Source organism: Silurus aristotelis, assembly GCF_946808225.1.
Source record: "Silurus aristotelis genome assembly, chromosome: 21".
Lineage (NCBI taxonomy): Eukaryota > Metazoa > Chordata > Actinopteri > Siluriformes > Siluridae > Silurus > Silurus aristotelis.
The window spans coordinates 3,126,646-3,149,429 of record NC_139594.1 but is presented as its reverse complement, the minus strand read 5'-3'; the positions used below and the strand labels follow the sequence as shown (position 1 = coordinate 3,149,429).

General features: G+C 39.1%; 1 protein-coding gene across 1 annotated transcript; it reads right to left on the bottom strand.

Moving 5' to 3' along the window:
* Positions 1-9,697: 9,697 nt before the first annotated feature.
* tnfsf18 (TNF superfamily member 18) lies at positions 9,698-22,008 on the bottom strand. The gene is made up of 3 exons (XM_083524642.1): positions 20,897-22,008; positions 12,116-12,170; positions 9,698-11,999 (listed from the first exon to the last, which is right to left on the bottom strand). The coding sequence occupies exons 1-3, from the start codon at positions 21,062-21,064 to the stop codon at positions 11,650-11,652; spliced, it is 573 nt and encodes a 190-aa protein (XP_083380768.1). The 5' UTR covers positions 21,065-22,008; the 3' UTR covers positions 9,698-11,649.
* Positions 22,009-22,784: the final 776 nt, after the last annotated feature.

Sequence of the window (22,784 nt, the reverse complement as noted above, 5' to 3'; positions counted from 1 at the left end):
TGTAAGTGTATCTATAATGATTGAGCCGGTGGCAACAATGGCACAAAAACTCCCCGTACGTTGCTCACTGCATTAAGCTAACTTATCGCTAACAATTTCTCCAATTACTAGCTTAGACACACACACACACACACACACACACACACACACAGACACACACACACACACACACACACACACACACACACACACACACACACACACACACACACACACACTCACGGCAAAAAATCAGGCTGCACATTCAAGAAAAATTTAATAGAGCAACAGTATTGACGGAAGTGCAGGAGGGAAAAAACGAATAGATTTGCTTTTATACAATACAGTATACAGTTACAGTACACTGTGTAAATTTTTTAAAAAAAGAGTATTTTATGGAAAAGATTGTTACATTTTTTTCTAGTTTATTCTACTGTTTGGAATGCGAGGAACCCATGCCATCAGCACCCATACTGTATATTTGTTAAGCAGTTCAGTGTTTAATGGCTGTGACTTTTACTACTATCGACTCCTCCTGCTTCATCTCTCAGAACCTCTAGTGGGAGCTGAACCTCAGCTCTCTGACTAAAAAAACCACACCAGAGGTTGTGCTTTCTGTGACATTTACACATTTACACGTTCATCCAGTCCATACTTTCCTCATCCATCACCATCGTGCTATGCTTCTGCCATTGCTAAAGACAAAAGCAGACTTCAGCTTGTCATTAGCTCTGCTGAGAAGGTGATTGGTTGCAATTTGCCACCTCTACAGGATCTGTACATTTCCAGGAACCTGAAGATTGACCTGTCTCACCCTGGACACAAACATTTAGCGTCAGTCCTTTTTGGCAGGAGGCTGCAGTCCATCAGCTCCTTCAGGTCCTAACCCCAAACCCCACATTGTTATTTTAGATGCATCACATTAAAGCATAACGGTATATAGGAACCTTTGCACCTTTAGACTTATTTGGAAAATATGATTATTTGCACAGCCTCACTTTTTCAAACCCTGCACCAATTGTGCAATAGGGGTCTTCTGACATTTGCTATTTGACCTTTTATTTTCCTAGTTCTTAGACTTTTTTGGATTTTTATCGCACCAGCACACCTTGACCAATTCCTTGTACGTGCAACACGAGTTACTTGGCAATAAATGTTTTACCGATTCCAATTCAAAATGAAAAAAATGTGCAGACCCACTGGTTACGCTTCTCGGACCTGACATTGTGACCCATTGCCTTAAAATAATTAAATAGTTTTGTGCTTTTAACGTTACAACTTTGTGCACCTAATAGCTGGAGCGCATAATAATTGTCAATCAGATTACATAGAACACTTGTTGATTGTACAATCGCAAACAGAATAAAAACAATATGCAATGATTTGCGAAGCTCATAAACTCATCTTTCATTCATGAAAGAACATTGAAAACATATCAAATGTTTAAACTGAGAAAATGTACCATTCTTAAGAAAGATTACTGTTTGGAAACATTTGGCACATAAAGAACCGAAAAATACAACAAAAAACACCAGCTGTTGAGCAGCTGGAGCTCTGTATCAGACACATATGGGACAACATTCCTCTCCCAAAACTTCATCAGCTCATCTCCTTCCTCTCCTCAGTTACCAGAGGTGCAGTATACAGACAGAAGACATGATGCTACACATTGGGAAACATGGCCCTGTCTTACATTTTTGGAGACCTGTAGTAGCCATCAAATTCACAATCCCCCCCCCCCCTTTTTTTTTTAAATTGTACATATTTTACATGTTTAACATTTGATCTGATTCTTGTGAATAGAATATGAGATTTATGAGATTTGCAAATCACTGCATTTTTTTTTTTTTTCATTGTACACACTGTAACAACTTTTTTGGAATTGCGCTTGTACGTAAAATGAAGAACTGGCTCGGCTACTGAATTTTACACTCTCATCTTACACGCCCTTTTGGTGTCACACAAGCTTTTTTTTCTTTTTTGGATCGCTCCCAAGAAAGCTGAATGAAAATAAAGTTTTTTGTTGGGAGCTTTATCGTGGTCTGGAGTGTATCCTGGGAACACTGGGTATGAGGATTGTATCATGTCCAATAGTTTACTCTTTGTTTTTTGAAAAAAAAAAAAACTGACTTCTAGTTGTATAAATGAGCCACCAGAATTTTCTTGAGCTCATGTGGGTTGAAGGTGTAGGTTTTTGAGTTTGATTGAGTCGCAGCTATATTCAAGGCTGTGTGGGAGAATATGAGCAGATTGCAAAGTCTTTCCATTACTATGACTTCTGTATCCCAGTTTGGATGAAGGTGTCATGTGAAAAGCTCTGTATTTAGATCCTGGAGCTGATCATTAGATCAGTAACAACTCATAAACATTTTTCCTTTTAGAATCATGTTAGCTAGCATTTTAGTACAAGGCCTTCTTTATTTTAATAATAATATTTCTAGGTGTTTAATGAATCGATTGTTTAATACAGTTGGATTTTTTTGAAGGGGTGGTTAGAAGAGGTTACCAGTGTGTAGCTTTACGACATTTATGGAACTGCCAGGTCACAATGTGGCTTAGGTGACCAATAAAAGAAGTGAAAAATGCTACCTTCGCATTTTCGCTTCTACTTTCTTATTATATTAAAGCTGGGGTCAAGGTGCAGGGTCAGCTCTGATACAGAGAGCATTGAGAGCCTTGTTCAAGGAGCCTTACAATGGTAGCTTGGAAATGCTGGTTCTTGAACTCCTGTCTTTCTCACCAGCAACCCTTAACAATTTACATTCACAGCATTTACATTTTAGGCATTTAGCTGATGCCCTTGCAACTTACAAAAGAGTGTTGAGGGTGTTGCTCAGGGGCCCATTAATGGCAGCTTTGTGAGTGCTGGGATTTGAACTTGTGCCCTTCTGATTCAGAGTTCAATGCCCTAACCACTGCACTACCACCTCCCATGTTTGGCAAACATCCTTATTCAGAGCAAATTACATTTATATCATTTATATAACTGAGCAACCATGGGGATAAAAGCCTTGCTCAGGGGCCCAGGATTGGCAGCTTAGTGAGGCTGGGATTTAAGCTCAAGATCTTCAGATCTAAAGTCTAGGACCTTAACCACTAATCTACCATCAGCAGCAACTTCTTTCTGTTGTTCAACAACAGAGTTGCTGTATAAACTTGAAATACATTTTAATGAATATTTTTGAACTATTTGGTTTTAGACCTGAAGAAAGGGTTTATTATAGTATACTGCTGTAAACTTGAGCAATGTGAACTAAGGTCTTATCAGCGAAATAAAACAGATATAGAATAAATATAAAAATAATGATAAAACTGTAAGATTTCTTTGCTAATATTAATAGACACAACCAGACACTAAAAGCTATGATACTTATTCAATTTAATTGAATTCAATTTGTAGATCGCTTTTAAGTAATGAGTTTGTTCTTAATGATTGTACGTGTTTCCCTAATAGATTAGATTAGATTGGATTGAACTTTTTTTGTCATTGTGCAGAGCATGTACAGAACCAATGAAATGCAGTTAGCATCTAACCAGAAGTGCATAAGTGGCCAATTTACAATAAATAGCAGAATGATTGATAAGGGAATTTGTTCGGTTGTATGATTTTTTTTTTAGTTTAGACAAATCCACACAATCCTCATCAGGACAAATGTGTGTTCCTGTTTTATTCAGGGTTCCTATATGTATTTATTAAAGATTTCACACAGGACTCTACAGCAAAGTGTTTAATAGCAGAAAGGATCATTTTTTAAAGCTAAGATCCTGATCTGAACAAACCCAGAACCCAATTTTAAGAGGATGAGTATAACCTGGAAAAGTTGTCACTACATACCCCTTCATTAGAACTGTAGAGTTAAAAGCTGGGATTTGACCTCACAATCTTCTGAGCAGAAGTCCAACATCTTAACCACCTAGCTACAGTACCACCTCTCAAAAGATGCTGGGTCAGGTTAAGAATTTGGAGTCAAGATGAGCTATGATACAGCACCTCTGAAGCATAGAGGGTTGAGGGCCTTGCTCAAGGGCCCTGCTCAAAAGTCCAACAGTATTGGCTTGGCAGATTTGGTGTTTAAACCCCTCAAACCTTAACTATTTTTGGATCCTACCAAAAATTTTGCATTTTGAGATATTTGAGGAAACATCTCCTGGAAGCTACATGAACATTGTGTTTGTATATTCACAGTTGAGGTTGTCTAATCTATGGGTGCTGCTTGAGTGTGTATATTTGTTTCTATAGATCGTAAATGTCTTTAAAGGATCCCTGCCCAACATTTAGCTTCCTAAACTCTTCGTTAATCCGAGACCCGAGTCGAATCACACGAGAACGGCGCTAAGGGTTTGTCCACTCTTTCCCCTTGTTGACCTGCACGTCATGTTTTTAGTTTCTTGTAACACTGTGGGAAAGAGAAAACAAACACAAGAGAGGACAACGCCTGAATCGACGTGGTAAAGGAAATGCGCGGTCATAGCACAGCCTCTGAGTGAAAACAAGATTCTGCTATGAATGACGATGAAAAAAAACGTCTCAGACTTATCAGACCATTACAGTAACAGAGACGGCTTACTAAAACGAGTACATGCAGTGAATCGACGCAGAATTATTTCCCGTTGTTTAATCACCATTCATTACTGTATTGTCTCCTTATCTCTATTCTCTCAGTTCTTCGGTTTCGGTTTCACTCAGGTGTCAGAATACACTTGATTTCGATCCCCTCTTTCTTTTCTCTCATTTACTCCTCATCCGGTATGGAACACTGGTGCAGAAGAATGTTGCAGAAGTTGAATAACCTTCGATTCAATGCGACTTAATGATTCAGTCGCCCATTCGGGTCAAATACAGGAATCTCAACGACGGAGTTTCCTGTGCAATTACCTCATCGTGCATACGTGTTATTGTCTGAAACAAACTGAGATATCATGAGGGTGAGATTTTATGTGTTCATGTTTCAATTTTCAGTCATTCAGTTAATATCATTTTGCCACTCAAGGATCGAAAAGACCACACTGAAGATATCCTAGCAATTGATGTGGTGGGTGTGTGTGTGGAGTAGGAGATGAATGACCTTTATGGAGTTTCGCTTATTTGACAACCGCTGGAGTAATTATTAGCTCGCTGTTTACCACGTAGGGGATTTTGTTCCGTTGCGAAAGCATCATGTGGCTACTGTTATCATTACATGAAAAACCCTAAGCAGAATTTACAAGAGTTTCCTATGTGGAGGTTTTATATACTCTGGGTTATGCTACTGCATTTGTCTGGTAGAATTCTTCTCGAGTTCCAGTGTACCTAAAATAAGATTTAAAGTTACACTTTATCCCTTTCTCAGGTAACTAAGGGAAGAAAAGATGTTCCCCTCTCGAGTCTTCCAACGACCATGACAAAGCATTTTTATCCTGAGTTGTTCCTTATGTTTGGTCAAATACCACATGCCATCCAATTGGTTCCTAAGATAGATATCATAGACTTGGACCATGATGGAGACGACATTCACCCAAATCAGGACCTAGCCCCAAAGTAAACAGGTTGGAGAACTCAGTAGGTAAACGTGTAGAGCGATAGGTTGTTAAATTGCCGCTCCTGAGTCATTTAATTCCAGGTGAATAAATCTGAGGGTCTTTTGGTGGTCACAGATAATCATCATGACATTTTAATAGCGCCTTCTGCAGTCCCAGAGCATTTGTTGCCTGTTACGCAGTGACTGATATAATAACACTGCAGTAAGTCAGCGGGTTTTGAAGCTCATGAAGGTGGTTTTTGTTCTTCTTCAACTCCCACGGATGCTACTGGAGATGAAAGAAAGAAGAAGAAAAAGATCAGGTTAATTGTATTTAGGTAAATTCTACCTAGACTACAAGAACATTGATATTATAAATGTTATATATATATATATATATATATATATATATATACAGTGAGGAAAATAAGTATTTGAACACCCTGCTATTTTGCAAGTTCTCCCACTTAGAAATCATGGAGGGGTCTGAAATTGTCATCGTAGGTGCATGTCCACTGTGAGAGACATAATCTAAAAAAAAATTATCCAGAAATCACAATGTATGATTTTTTAACTATTTATTTGTATGAGACAGCTGCAAATAAGTATTTGAACACCTGTCTATCAGCTAGAAGTCTGACCCTCAAAGACCTGTTAGTCTGCCTTTAAAATGTCCACCTCCACTACATTTATTATCCTAAATTAGATGCACCTGTTTGAGGTCGATAGCTGCATAAAGACACCTGTCCACCCCATACAATCAGTAAGAATCCAACTACTAACATGGCCAAGACCAAAGAGCTGTCCAAAGACACTAGAGACAAAATTGTACACCTCCACAAGGCTGGAAAGGGCTACGGGGAAATTGCCAAGCAGCTTGGTGAAAAAAGGTCCACTGTTGGAGCAATCATTAGAAAATGGAAAAAGCTAAACATGACTGTCAATCTCCCTCAGACTAGGGCTCCATGCAAGATCTCACCTCGTGGGGTCTCAATGATCCTAAGGAAGGTGAGAAATCAGCCCAGAACTACACGGGAGGAGCTGGATAATGACCTGAAAAGAGCTGGGACCACCGCTTCCAAGGTTACTGTTGGTAATACACTAAGACGTCATGGTTTGAAATCATGGATGGCACGGAAGGTTCCCCTGCTTAAACCAGCACATGTCCAGGCACGTCTTAAGTTTGCCAATGACCATTTGGATGATCCAGAGGAGTCATGGGAGAAAGTCATGTGGTCAGATGAGACCAAAATAGAACTTTTGGGTCATAATTCCACTAAACTTGTTTGGAGGAAGAAGAATGATGAGTACCATCCCAAGAACACCATCACTACTGTGAAGCATGGGGGTGGTAGCATCATGCTTTGGGGGTGTTTTACTGCACATGGGACAGGGCAACTGCACTGTATTAAGGAGAGGATGACCGGGGCGATGTATTGTGACATTTTGGGAAACAACCTCCTTCCCTCAGTTAGATCATTGAAGATGGGTCGAGGCTGGGTCTTCCAACATGACAATGACCCGAAGCACACAGCCAGGATAACCAAGGAGTGGCTCTGTAAGAAGCATATCAAGGTTCTGGCGTGGCCTAGCCAGTCTTCAGACCTAAACCCAATAGAGAATCTTTGGAGGGAGCTCAAACTTCGTGTTTCTCAGCAACAGGCCAGAAACCTGACTGATCTAGAGAAGATCTGTGTGGGGGAGTGGGCCAAAATCCCTCCTGCAGTGTGTACAAACCTGGTGAAAAACTACAGGAAACGTTTGACCTCTGTTATTGCAAACAAAGGCTACTGTACCAAATATTAACATTGACTTTCTCACGTGTTCAAATACTTATTTGCAGCTGTATCATACAAATAAATAGTTAAAAAATCATACATTGTGATTTCTGGATTTTTTTTTTAGATTATGTCTCTCACAGTGGACATGCACCTACGATGACAATTTCAGACCCCTCCATGTTTTCTAAGTGGGAGAACTTGCAAAATAGCAGGGTGTTCAAATACTTATTTTCCTCACTGTATATATATATATATATATATATATATATATATATATATATATATATATATATATATATATATATATATATATAAAACCCGATTCAACACGTCTCCTTTCGCTGTAGCCACAGCTGCCCCACCGGCATATATCATCTTTAGCAGAAGCATCAATATTAAACTCATAAAATAACCCTGGGTTTTCCCTGTAATTTCTCTGTGCATTACAGTTTTCCTGGTGATTTAAAATAGAATTGTATGTTTTTGTAAAAATTCACAAAAAAGGAAACACAAAAGAATAAACAGCTTAACGACTGTTTTGAACTGTTTGAGTCGACCACAATTCTCCACGATGTCCAGCTTTCCTTGAAAAGTCCGTCTTGTAAATGTCCTTGTAAGTGTATCTATGACCAAATCGATTTCTTCTCCTCTGCCAGTTGTTGTTTAATAAAAAACTGCTATTAAATCCACATGAATAGATTTGAGCTTGTGCAGTTTGCTACAGATGCGATTTGCAAACTCCGACTAGCGCCCTCTCTGACCATCCGATCAAAGGACATGAAAATGTGATGTAATTGTACGCCTGCTAGATGGCCCCGCTGTCGCCAACTCGAAATCTGATTGGTTGAAACGACAGCTTGAAGCAACATGTACTGTTAGATATTCTTTAAACCAGGCAATGCATGATGGGATGGCTGAAATCTGATTCGATCGTTTATCAAAAATGTAACTCGGTGACTCTAATTGAGTTTAGGCCAGCAGAGAAGCAGAGAGTTTAGGCCTCACACAGCTCATCGTTCTTCGAAAGCTCTTGCTCAACAGACAGTAGGGTGTTATGTGGCAAATCACAGTCGCTGATTATTTTGGTTTCTCTTTGTAAAAGGGGTCTCACATTTGAGTCATTGCTACGGAACAATATTTCAGCCCGTCACGTGACAGTTTACGACGTAGCTAAGCTAATAGGAGGGAAGTCAGAGGGAAGGAATGTCAGTGAGCCCATAGACAATGTCACAAATAATATATAATGCAAACAAAAAGGACAAATAGATGTTATTTGAATTAGCGACGCTTAATCCACACATTTGCGCTTTCATTTCTTGCTTCCACTTGACTCAGAGTTTCTGTTGGGGGTTTGTAGTGATGAATCATAGATACAGACAAATCTTGTGATTCTACTCCCACACCGAAAACCATCTTGACTGTTGCTGAACATCAACTCCCTTTTATTTCTCTTTACATGCACAGCAGCATTACCCATTTAGGGGATTTTTGTGATATACGACATGATTTATATACAACACACAATAAAGCAGCATTTAACTAAACGATTATAACCCCTTCAGCCGATACAACTGTATTAAAACCTGTCATTATCATATCTTTTTCATCTACTAAAAATAATGTGTAGAGAAAAATAGAAGTAATTTATAAATTTTTTTTATTACAAAAAAAAATCACATTTACTATTAATATTATAAGTAATATATATATAAAGCTACTATTTATTTGTCTTTTTTTTCTAGAATTTTTTTTTTCCTATGCATCTTCTTCTTATTATTATTATTAAAATTTTTTCTTCTTCTTCTTTTTTCGGTTGCTCCCATTAGGGGGCGCCACAGCGGATCATCCGTCTCCATACCACCCTGTCCTCTACATCTGCCTCTTTCACACCAACTACCTGCATGTCTTCCCTCACCACATCCATGAACCTCCTCCTTGGCCTTCATCTTTTCCTCCTACCTGGTGGCTCCATCCTCAGCATTCTCCTACCAATATAATTCATGTCCCTCCTCCGCACATGTCCAAACCATCTCAATCTCGCCTCCCTCACCTTGTCACCAAAACGTCCTACATGCGCTGTCCCTCTAATAAACTCATTTCTAATCCTGTCCATCGTCATCACTCCCAACGAAAACCTCAACATCTTCAGCTCTGCTACCTCCAGCTCCGCCTCCTGTCTTTTAATCACTGCCACTGTCTCTACTCCATACAACATCTCAGGTCTCACTTTCATTCTTGCAGATACCCTACTATCACAAATCACTCCTGTCACTCTTCTCCACCCACTCCACCCTGCCTGCACTCTTTCCTTTACTTCCCTAACACACATGGATAACGATTAACATACTGTAAGAATGATATGAAACATAATGTAAATCTATCTATCTATGTATCTATATACATCTATCTAAACAATAAAATAACTTTTAGATGCACTTATAAAATATATGTAAAATTTTTATTATTATTATTGTTTTTTTTTTACATTCATTAAAAAAAGGATTGTACATTCATTATGTGCAACAAGATGAGTAGTCAGGTCTTAACAGTAATACATTCATAATAATATGCTGGAAATAAAAAACTAAATACAAAAAAAAAAACATTTATGTACATATCGAACAATCATTAATGAGATTTTATAAAAAAAAAAAATAAATAAAAAATTATAATATAAAAAAGAAGTATTATTTTGATGTTGAAAATTTTTTCATCCAGTACAAATCAGTGCATATCATAAAACAACAACAACAACAACAACAACAACAACAACAACAAAAGCGTGTACATGAACACTATAACACTGGGAACTGATTCATGAAAAAAAAACGCAAATTTTTTTTAAAACATTGCACATTCAGAGGGAATTTTACAAAAAGTGATATTACTTGAAAAATGAAATAAGAAATCCCTGAAATCTGTCTTTTCGATAAAATTAATTGCAATAAAATCTGCTGAAAAAGTGGGTAGTGCTGAATCCTGTGTGTTTTGCATTCGTAATTGTACACTGGTATGGATGGGTGATATGATTATAAACCACAAAACATTCACAAAGATTTCTGTAAAATACAAATTTAGCATCCAGCCTACGTGGACAATTCTGTATACTTAGAGCTCATTTGACTGACTTGCAAAAGAAATAATGTGAAGATAAAGTAAAATGGAAAATATGACACATAGATACCCAGACATCTAAAGAATGTGGCAGCAGTTCAAATCTGCTTGGAAAAAAATCACAGACCTACACTATACGGAACAAAAGTATCTGGACACCTTGAATTTTCCATCCTTATGTGGTTCTCTGCCAAAAGAAACCGTTGGAGGCACACAATGGTCCAGGACGTCTTTGGATGCTGTGGTATGAAATTTTCCCTCTTGAACTACTAGACCCTGTTCCTGTTCCACAAAGTGTACAAAGCCAGCTCCATGAAGATCTGCTTTTCATAAATTGGAGTGGAAGATCTTCTGCCATAGAACTCCAAAACCTATTAAACACCTTTGGGGTGATTTTTTTCCAGGTTAAGAGTAAATGTAACTGTGAAGCATGAAAATTGTTGCATTATTAATTGATTTAATGAAAGTTTCTCAGAAAGATATGGTTTATCTGGATTGTTGGAGTGAAAGATCTACCGCTATAGAGATTTGACCTCGACCCTACTGAACACGTTTGGGGTGAATTCTTCTTAGGTTAAGAGGAAATGTAACTGTGAAACATGAAAGTGTCACATTATTAATTGATATAATGAAAGTTCCTCAGAAAGGTATAGTTTATGTGGGTTGGAGTGGAGCCAGTATAATCTTAATTATACATGGATCTGAGTGGAAGATCTCCTGCTATAGAGCTCCTAACCTATTGAATATCTTTGAGATCAATTTGAACTCGTTCTAACTGCACCCTAGTCCTCCTCACCTCACCTCACTTTACCTGCATCAGTACCAAATCTACCAAAATCTAGAGGAACATCTTCGCAGATTATTAGAACTGAAAATGGAAAGTGTGGAATGAGATGTTCTAAAAGAACATACAGATCTTATGGTAAGGTGTCCACAAACTTTTGTCGATATAGTTTCATCTGTTGTGATGAAAATACAATTCTAAAAGACCATGAGTGGAACCTCTGAAGAATGGATTCACCTGAGTGAATGTGACGATGTCGTGCCTTCGATAAATATTATAAAGTCATATTTCATGTGAACAATTTTGAGGAACAATAGCTTTGTCTGAAATGTTCACATTCAACACGTCAAATTCAAGTTTCCGGGGCAAAACTTTGATCTCAGTCTCTTTCATTGATTTGCTGTGGTACGATGACGATTAACCGAGTGGACCTCGTCTTCGAAACGTGTAGACTGCTCCCCCAAAGCTTCGTCCGCTAAGGCAGAATGGCGATTCAGAATCTGATCAGGCCAAAGTAAGTGTTACGGACGTCGAATAGTGCTTCAGGAGTGCAGATAACGTTTATCATGGTGTTCTCCGTCAGAAGCGCTCCTATCCCGATAAATCCTGTCGAGTTCTCCGTTCCATTGATGTGTCCGTCAGTGATATTGGTGGACTTGTTTCCGTTCGGCCTTTTCTCGACTGTGATCGTGTAATTCACACCATGTCTCCGAGACGCCAGAGTTACTCTGAAGAAGAGAAAATAATTCCCATCCTCCTCTATTACTATCGCGGTGTCTTTCTTTTCGCTGTTTCTTTTGCGCCACTGCAGTTTCAGTTCATCTTTTTCCAGATTTGTGTGGGCTAAAAACAAACACAAACACAAAACAGAAGGGTTATTATGATTTGATCAACTTCATGACAAATGGTAAAAGCAAAAACAGGAAGTTGAAGGCTCTAAATATGGCAATGGGACTTACCTAAATTGTAGTAAGTAAAATTAGAGCCGCTTGGTACTGAAGCAGTGGTGGGATTCTGGAAGAGAAAACAATAAAGTGATCAAATGCATGAAATTATTGACTTGGGAAGGATACATGAGACATAAATGAGGAGAAGAGAAGAGAAGAGAAGAGAAGAGAAGAGAAGAGAAGAGAAGAGAAGAGAAGAGAAGAGAAGAGAAGAGAAGAGAAGAGGAGAAGAGAAGAGAAGAGGAGAAAAGAGAAATTAAGAGAAGAGAAGAGAAGAGAAGAGAAGAGAAGAGAAGAGAAGAGAAGAGAAGAAAAGAGAAGAGAAGTGAAGAGAAGAGAAGAGAAGAGAAGAGAAGAGAAGAGAAGAGAAGAGAAGAGAAAAGATGAAAAAAGAAGAGGAGAAGAGAAGAGAAGAGGAGAGAAGAGAAATTAAGAGAAGAGAAGAGAAGAGAAGAGAAGAGAAATTAAGAGAAGAGAAGAGAAGAGAAGAGGAGAAGAGAAGAGGAGAAAGAGAAGAGATGAGAAGTGAAGAGAAGAGAAGAGAAGAGAAGAGAAGAGAAGAGAAGAGAAGAGAAGAGAAGAGAAAAGATGAAAAAAGAAGAGGAGAAGAGAAGAGAAGAGAAGAGGAGAGAAGAGAAATTAAGAGAAGAGAAGAGAAGAGAGGAGAAGAGAAGAGAAGAGACATGAGACAAAAATGATGAGAAGAGAAAGATACTTAAGACAAAAAAGCAGAGAAGAGAATGATACAAAATTAGACAAAAGGGAAGTGAAGAGAATAGAAGTGAAAAAAGTGAAGAAATGGTTGGAGGAGGAATGTTTAAAGTCATAAACATGCAGAGAGCACAAACTGGAATCCGATATCACAAGCACTAAACTGGCAAAGGGTCAGAAATCAGCAGAGGACGTGAACCGAGCAGAGCAAGAACGAAAACGTGAAACCTAACTGAGATCAAAAACCTGGAAAAAAACAAGAAAAATGGAACCAAAATGTTGGTTTGAACAGGTGGCAATGGAAACATGGGTATAAGTCAGATTACTCAAAGCTGCCACTGCTGGGCCCTTGAGAATGGCCCTTAACCTGCTGTAGAAGTTACTCTGCTGTAGAACTGACATTACTGTAAGTCGCTTGGTTAAGAAAGTCTGCAAAATGCCTTGAGATGTAAAATGTAAATGAAATGCTAAATTAGGACACATAAGGGGACTTAACAAATGACAAGACATGAATTTAAAGCAAAAACACATGGCTACATAAACAGCATTAGGAAGTCGGGGTTCAGGGTAAATCTTTGACATTTAAAAAAAAATAATTCTCTGAAAACCAGGGATTATATACAAGTATAAACACTGATAATTACAAAACCCTCCATACAGGTTGTCTATTCTACTTCTTCTTCTTCTTCTTCTTCTTCTTCTTCTTTCAGCTTCTCCCATTAGGGGTCGCCACAGTGAACTATCAATACACCATACCCCCATACCTCCCTACCCCCTGTCCTCTACATCTGCCTCTTTTAAACCAACTACCTGCATGTCAAGTCAAGTCAAGTCAAGTCAAGTCAAGTCAAGTTTATTTGTATAGCGCTTTTCACAACAGACACTGTCTCAAAGCAGCTTTACAGAAAACAACAGTGAAGGTGAATGGTGTGCGTTTGTCCCTGATGAGCAAGCCGTGGCGACAGTGGCAAGGAAAAACTCCCTTAGATGATATGAGGAAGAAACCTTGAGAGGAACCAGACTCAAAGGGGAACCCATCCTCATATGGGTGACATCAAGAGTTTGATCATAAATCTTCAACAATACAGAACAGTTTGTGATCATCATAGATCCAGCATCAGCTTCTCCATGCCAGGGCCTTTAAACACTCGGCATCTACTTCTCCATGATCATCCATAGCTCCATAATCTTCACGAGGTGGGACGTGACTGGATGGAGCTGGACAAAACTCAGGATGCCTCGGGATGGGGAGAGAAAGAGAAGCAGTGGAGAGGAATTAGCGTAGCTGCTGTTCATGATATTAACAGCACAAGTTGATAATGTCATGTGTGTGATGTGTGTTATGTGTAGGCTTTGCTAAAAAGATATGTTTTTAATCTACACTTAAACTGGGAGAGTGTATCTGAACCCCGAACACTGTCAGGAAGACTATTCCAGAGTTTAGGAGCTAAATGTGAAAATGCTCTACCGCCTTTAGTGGACTTTGCTATTCTAGGAACTACTAGAAGCCCAGAGTTTTGAGATCTCAGGGAGCGTGACGGATTGTAGCGTGTTAAAAGACTGGATAGATACATGGGAGCCAAACCATTTAGTGCTTTATAAGTGAGTAGCAGTAATTTGTAGTCTATTCAATACTTAACCGGAAGCCAATGTAGGGACGATAAGATCGGGGTTGTGTGATCGTATTTTTTTTTACCTTGTAAGAACTCTTGCTGCCGCATTCTGGACTAACTGAAGCTTGTTTATTAATGACGCAGGACATCCACCTAGTAATGCATTACAGTAGTCTATTCTAGAGGTCATAAACGCAGGGATGAGCTTCTCTGCATCAGATATAGATAACATATTTCTTAGCTTAGAAATATTTCTAAGGTGAAAGAAGGCAGTTTTTGTAACTTGATTGATGTGATTTTTAAAAGATAAGTTTCTGTCTAAAATAACTCCCAGGTCTTTTACCGATGAACTAGTAGTTACAGAACAACCGTCTAAATGCAGGCTGAGATGCTGGAGCTTCTGTGTACTATTTTTTGGGCCGATGAGCAAAATCTCCGTTTTATCAGAATTTAATAGCAGAAAGTAATGGGTCATCCAATCTCTTATTTCTTCAACACACTCAGTTATGCGAGCTAATTGAGCTATATCGCCTGGTTTGGATGAAATATATAGCTGGGTATCATCAGCATAACAATGGAAGCTAATTCCATGCCTTCTAATAATATTCCCTAACGGAAGCATGTATATTGTGAAAAGCAGGGGTCCTAGAACTGACCCTTGTGGCACGCCATAATTTACTACCATTATCTTGGATAGCTCTCTATTTAAATCTACGAAATGGTAACGATTGGACAGGTAGGATTTAAACCAGCTTAATGCCTGTCCCTGAATACCAATGTAATTCTGTAAGCGATCGAGGAGAAGATCATGATCTATAGTGTCGAACGCAGCACTAAGGTCTAGTAAAACTAATAGGGAGATGCAGCCTTGGTCTGAAGCTAAAAACAGGTCATTAGTGATTTTAACTAGAGCAGTTTCTGTACTGTGATGGGGCCTAAAACCTGACTGAAACTCTTCAAAGATATTGTTCACAAGTGGTTACATAACTGGGCAGCGACAATCTTTTCTAAAATCTTAGACATAAATGGGAGGTTTGAAATTGGTCTGTAATTCGATAGCGTGTTTGGATCCAGATTAGGTTTTTTAATGAGGGGCTTAATAACTGCTAACTTGAGGCATTTAGGGACATGACCTAACGATAGTGAGGAGTTAATAATATTGAGAAGAGGCTCACCAGCTGTATATAACACTTCCTTCAGTAGCTTAGTGGGAATTGGATCTAACTGACATGTTGTTGATTTAGCTTTCATAATAGCATCATACAGCTCTTTCTGTCCTATACATGTAAAACAGTGTAGTTGTGGGGTTGTAGGTACGATTGTGTCGGGAGATGCTGTCAGAGGTTGAACTGCCACAATTGTTTTTCTAATGTTATCTATTTTTTCAGTGAAGAAATTCATAAAGTCCTCACTACTAAACTGTGATGGACACATAACACAGAACACATGTCTTCCCTCACCACATCCATAAACCTCCTTGGTCTTCCTCTTTTCCTCCTTCCTGGTGGCTCCATTCTTAGCATTCTTCTTCACATGTGCAATCCATCTCAATCTTGCCTCCCTCACATTGTCTACAAAACGTCCTACATGTGCTGTCCCTCTGATAAACTAATTTTTAATCCAGTCCATCGTCGTCACTCCCAACAAAAAGCTCAACATCTTCAGCTCTGCTACCTCCAGCTCCACCTCCTGACTTTTACTCAATGCCACTGTCTCTAAACCATACAACATCTCAGGTCTCACCAGAGTTCTCTAAACTTTCCCTTTCACTCTCACAGATACTCTTCTATCACAAATCACTCCTGTCACTCTTCTCCACCCACTTCACCCTGCCTGCACTCTTTTCTTTACTTCTCTAACACACTCTCCATTACTTTGCACTGTTGACCCCAGGTACCTGAACTCCTCCACCTTCTACAGCTCTTCTCCCTGCAACCGCACCACTCCACTGCCCTCTCTCTCATTCACACACATGTACTCTGTCTTACTCCTACTGACTTTCATTCCTCTTCTCTCCAGCACGTACCTTCACCTCTCCAGGCTCTTCTCCACCTGCTCACTACTCTCACCACAAATCACAATATCATCCGCAAACATCAAAGTCCACAGAGACTCCTGTCTGACCTCGTCCGTCATCCTATCAATCACCACTGCAAACAGGAAAGGGCTCAGAGCCGATCCTTGATGCAGTCCAACCTCCACCTTAAACCAGTCTGTCGTTTCTACTGCACACTTCACTGCTGTCACACTGTCCTCATACATGTCCTGCACCACCATCACATACTTCTCTGACACACCTGACTTCCTCATACAATACCACAGTTCCTCTCTCTTCACCCTGTCATATGCTTTCTCTAAATCCACAAACACACAATGCAACTCCTTCTGTCCTTTTCTATACTTCTACATCAACATTGTCTAAATATTTATTATACACATAAAACAAAATAGGTAATTTAACTTTCCATTTCTGATTGTAGGTTTGTTAAGTGATAAAGTGGTGACTGTGGTGAAGGAAAAACTCACTGAGATGGCATGAGGGCAAACAAACTCTAAAGGAAACCCATACTCATGTCTAGAGAATAAGAAGAATTCATTAAATGGACATTAGGAGTCCCAAAATAATTTGGACACTTGACTTTTCCAGCCATAATGTGGTTCTTCTTTAAACTGTTCCCACAAAGTCAGAGGCACAGAATTGAATACGGCGGCATGAATTTTTCCCTTTACTTAAACTAGGAGAGCCAGCTCCATGAATTAATGCTTAACATGGGTTGGAGTGAGCTTCAACCCTACTGAACACCTTTGGGGTGAATTGTTCATGCTGATTGCACCCCAGGCCTCCATCTTTGTGGTTGAATGAATCTCACACTAATCTATAACATATATAGTAAAACACCTTCCCAGTAAAGTGGAGTTTATTATAACAGCAAATGTGGACAAAATGTAGAATGGGGTGTTCAAGAAGACACAGTCTTTTCATCATTAGGCGTCAACAAACGTTTGTCCACACAGTGTTGCTTTTGACTAAGACGCTTTTAGACCATATCCTGTTCCTGTTTTTTTATGATCGCTTTTCCCAAGCCTGTGCCTGCTTGTGGACCAGCCCTGTGGTCTGCCTGGGAGAGTTTCAGAACAACAAAATAACATACACATACATCACAAATGTCTTTGGATCAGAAGGTTATGGGTTTAACACCCAGCCACACTAAGGTGCCATTGCTGGACCCATGAGCAAAGACCCTTAACCCCACAGCTGCTTAGTTGTATGAATGAGATCAATGTAAGTCGCTCTGGATAAGGACGTCTGCCAAATGCTGTAAATGTAAATTCACAAACAGGGACTGCAAAAAAAATTAGGATTAAAAAAACCCCTGGAGATTCTTTCAGACAGATGAGGTTGTGCTCTCTGGTTTATCAGTCACATGACCATCTGTTTTACCGTAATAACACACAGAAAGCAATAACAGGAACTTAATTTAGACATAAATCAAAAGGTTAACTTCATGATTCTTAATGAATTTTGTGTTTTTTTTAATTTATTTATCAATGTCTTTCATTAATACTTTGTTTCCTTGTTTGTTCGTGGGTTCTGAAATCACCCAGATTGCATTTGGACGAGAAGAAGAAGCAGTTTAGCTTTGAAAGCTTAAACTTTAACAAAAAAATAACGCCACCATCATCACACCATCTCGCAGATCCGAGTCTCTGAAATGAGTTGGAGAAGCTGTGGTGGTGTTTGGCTTCATTGTGTTATAGCAAGTTTTTCCATCTACGTCTTCAATTAGTATTTTCCTTTTTTTTTATTGATATGATGCTGAGCAGTGCTGGAAAGACAAAGGCTTTTGGTAGGTGGTGTTTCAGAGCTGACTGTAAAAATGCCTTTTCACCTTGATTATACAATCATACCAGCATAGGGTACATTCAGTGGTGGACTTTTTACTCAACATTTTGCAAAATCAGTCCTTTTTATTCAATGAGGATAAAAACGTAACTGATAAAACGTGTTCTGATTGGTGCTTGGTGTATCTACTGATCACCGAAATACAGTTCAGCATCAGTTCAACATCAAGCAGAACATTTAAAGAGGAATAAATGATGAAGAAACTTCAGATTTTAACTTGCAACAACACACGTGATCTCATTTACATGATTGTTAAAAAGTAGTTGAAAAGAAGGTTTTGGGTTCGTGATCATTGTGATAGAAATCAATCAGTGTTTGAGTCATTAATATCATTCTATTAATAGATCAGTGTGCTGAGAGTCACATTCGAGTCTTTACACATAAACTGAGGTGATTAAGTAAAGAGTCTTGTGATAAAAATGATAATAGGAACATTATAGTTAGAATAAATCCGTACTTTAGATACTTAAGTACATTTGAAGGCAAAATACTTTTGTACTTTGACTCAAGTGAAAGTTTAAAGAGACACTTTTACTTTTACCGAGTGAATCTACTTTTTACTCAACTACATGGTTTGTGTACTTCATCCACATGTCCCACCAATTAGCATCAGAACCCGAATATTTAATTTTCAAGAAATATATATATCATAGTTCAGAAGGAACAAAATGAACATAATTGTGTGGCAGTTGATTAAAAAGGGATCAGTGATTCATAACAGGACATCGTATCAGGTCTTATCTCGTTATACACATGAATCATGCATCTTTCCCAGTTAAACTGTTGGAAAGTTGGTTCTGTTGCACATCACACATATTTACTGGCTATAGTCATAGTAATATAGTGAAATAACTATACGCAGTGCTTTGTAGCTTCATGTAGCTCTGGATGCATGATGTGGATCAGAGAGATAACACAGAAAAGTGTGTCGAGAGTTTCTATGGTGAGGCCGATGTCATGCGGAGTTACACAAAGACAATCCAGCACAAGTAGGGACGATCGGAAAGGTACGAACGCCTGTATGAATCGAGATGGTTTTCTTTGAACAGCCGAAACTCGGCTTCAAGTGTTCACTACTTTTGTTAGTTCCAGGAAAATCGCTTTGTATCGCACCTCTGTGTTACTACTGAGTTTAACCACGAGCTGTCAGGAAACATTTCGTCACAACCTTTCTAAACGTTTGAAATCAGTACTTTAGTGCGGCCGAAAGTCAGTTTTGTTACATATGATCCTGCAAAAAAACAAAAAAAAACAATACAGCACTCACTGCCAGCTAAACGGATATAAACATCTTTTCCTAGCAATCACCTCAAATGGCTCCGGAAATCAGCCGTATTTTGCCGTACATGTCGACTGATTTCGCGATTCATTCGATCCGAACCTCGCAGAGAGGTGAAAAGTGCTGATTTATGTTTCCTGCGTGCATATAACACGTTACGCAATCTTACACTAATACACGTGTTTCCTCGGTCACATGATTTTCTCTTTGTGCCGTTTCACTTCCCGCATGCTGTCACATCATCGGTTTGACTCAACAAACACCAGATATTTCAATTTGGGTTTTTTTTTTGTTTGTTTTGAAAAACTTTGGAACAATTTACAGCACTTGTGAAAAGTGTGGAAACATTGAGTCTTTTTATGGTTTTTCAGACGTATGCATGTTCCTTTTGTTTCTATAAAACAAACTAGTTAAAAGGCAAAAACAGACAAGAATTGGACGGTGAATGAAAGTTCCATGGAGTCCAAATATAACATTTTTGTCTTTACTAGAAGAACTTGTGTGAGAAGGAGAACAGAAGAGAAGATGTGATCAGACTCCCTCACCCCCACACTCACACATGGACGTAGAAGCTTAATGTTTTGGTGTTGTTTTGGAGCAGGGAAGATTGGAAACATATTCCGGGTAAAAGAAACCAACATGGCAACCATTGCATACTTCAACACCATGCAATTCCGTCTAGACTTCGGCTCATTGGAACAGACTTCAACATACAACTAGATGATGAGCCGAAGCGATAAACGTGTCGGAGTTGGAGTGATATCTATAACGGAACGACCTGCCCAGTCACGGCACCTAAATCCTTTTGATCTGCTCTGGGATGATCTCCAAATAGTGAAGAACAATATCGAGTTTCACCAGAATCCCAGCAAAGTATTTCAGCTAAACGTTTGAAGAAAGGAACTGTCCAGGGAATGAGAGTATTCATGAAGCTGCACTTTATGCTAAGGGAGGATTTTCAATGCAAATAAAGTGAAACATTGGACAGTTACAGTATAAATACGTTTAAACTTTATATTTTATCATCACCAGATGTCCTGCATAGAAACAAAACATGCACATGTCTTTTGAAAAACCATAAAAGCCAAGAATTTTCAGAACTTTTTCCAAACACTGTATGAATTAAGTTTTCCAAGCTGAAATATCACCATAGAACATGATATTAATTACTACAGATAATGTTTGAACATTGATTTAATACAGCTACAATCACTGATTTCGATCATCTGATGAAACTTGTGTATTCTTGTAAGCACTGAGATTAGAGGAGAAGCCTGTATCCTTACCTTTGTCTCTGGTCCCTGAAATCGAAAGATGTGAAGAGTGATGGAAGCTCCCAGGCCCAGGGAAAGGATCGAGACCCAGATCATCAGCACCCAGACGAGTCTCTTGAGATGATCCAAGCGTGCCCCGCAGCTTTCCCCTTCATAACACTGCTTTCCAGGTTCACACATAGCCCAGGTGACGAGAGGCGAACAACACGGCGTACAGTGGTGATGTTGAGCCGGAACGGAGAGAGATGAAAGAGAGATTGAGTGTGAGTCAGGCTCTGTCTGCAGAGGAAAACTCTGGGCTGAGTTTTTGTTTCCTGTGCTGCTGTTTTTTTTTATTTTTTCTTTCTGTGTGAGGGCAAAAATAGTGAGTGAGTGAGTGAGTGAGTGCTGCAAGTTCCTTTTTTTTCAATATGATGTTTTTATTGTCCAGGAGGTGAGCGTCTAACGTACTTTCCCTTCTGAGTCTAGGTGATGAAAGTGAAGGGAAACACAGAAAGAGAGAGAGAGAGAGAGAGAGAGAGAGAGAGAGAGAGAGAGAGAGAGAGAGAGAGAGAGAGAGAGAGACAGAGAGAGAGAGAGAGAAATAGATGTGAGGAGAGGGACAGGCCCTTTCACAGTGATGTCAGAAGTCACAGAGGAAGAACGACGCAGACATAACACGGCGGAAACACGCCACATTAGTACTATTTCACAGAAGAACGTCGTAGGCGTGTCAAGCATTAATTTGGGCAGCCTGCAGACAATCGCTTTTCTAGTACAATTGCGAAATCCTATGAAATCGGCTTTCTTTTTTTAAATTTTGCAATTGCCATTTCTGTTTTCTCTTTTCCTTCTCTTAGGAGCACGGATTTCCATTTTGAATTTGCATTGAGTTTGCATTTTGCTTTGTCGGTTGGTCAGTGACTCGTGACATCCAAACACGTCGGTTTTCTTTCCTTCTGCTTGTTCAAAGCATATCCTCAATAGAGGTCATATCAGAATCTGAATATTTTATTGATCCCACAGGGAAACTGTTGGGTTGCAGTTGCTCACAGGAAAATGAAAGTCATATAAAGTCAATAAGACATTTAAATACAAATAAACATATCAGGAATAACATTATTATCACCTGTTTAATATTGTGTTGGTCCCCTTTTCCTGCAGACCAGAAACATCCCACAAGAGCTGCAGTTTTGGAGATGCTCTGACCCCGTCGTCTAGACGTCACAGTTTGTCAAACTCACTCAAATCCTCACGCTCGCCCATTTGTCCTGCTTCTAACGCGTCACCTTTGAGGACAAAATGTTCACTTGCTGACTAATAAATAAATCCACCCACTAACAGGTGCCGTGATCAAGAGATCATCAGTGTTCTTCACTTCACCAATCAGAATGTTACTATGGTATACCTGATCTGTATATATATACAGTGAGGAAAATAAGTATTTGAACACCCTGCTATTTTGCAAGTTCTCCCGCTTAGAAATCATGGAAGGGTCTGAAATTGTCATCGTAGGTGCATGTCCACTGTGAGAGACATAATCTAAAAAAAAAAATCCAGAAATCACAAAGTATAATTTTTTAACGATTTATTTGTATGATACAGCTGCAAATAAGTATTTGAACACCTGTCTATCAGCTAGAATTCTGACCCTCAAAGACCTGTTAGTCTGCCTTTAAAATGTCCACCTCCACTACATTTATTATCCTAAATTAGATGCACCTGTTTGAGGTTGTTAGCTGCATAAAGACACCTGTCCACCCCATACAATCAGTAAGAATCCAACTACTAACATGGCCAAGACCAAAGAGCTGTCCAAAGACACTAGAGACAAAATTGTACACCTCCACAAGGCTGGAAAGGGCTACGGGGAAATTGCCAAGCAGCTTGGTGAAAAAAGGTCCACTGTTGGAGCAATCAT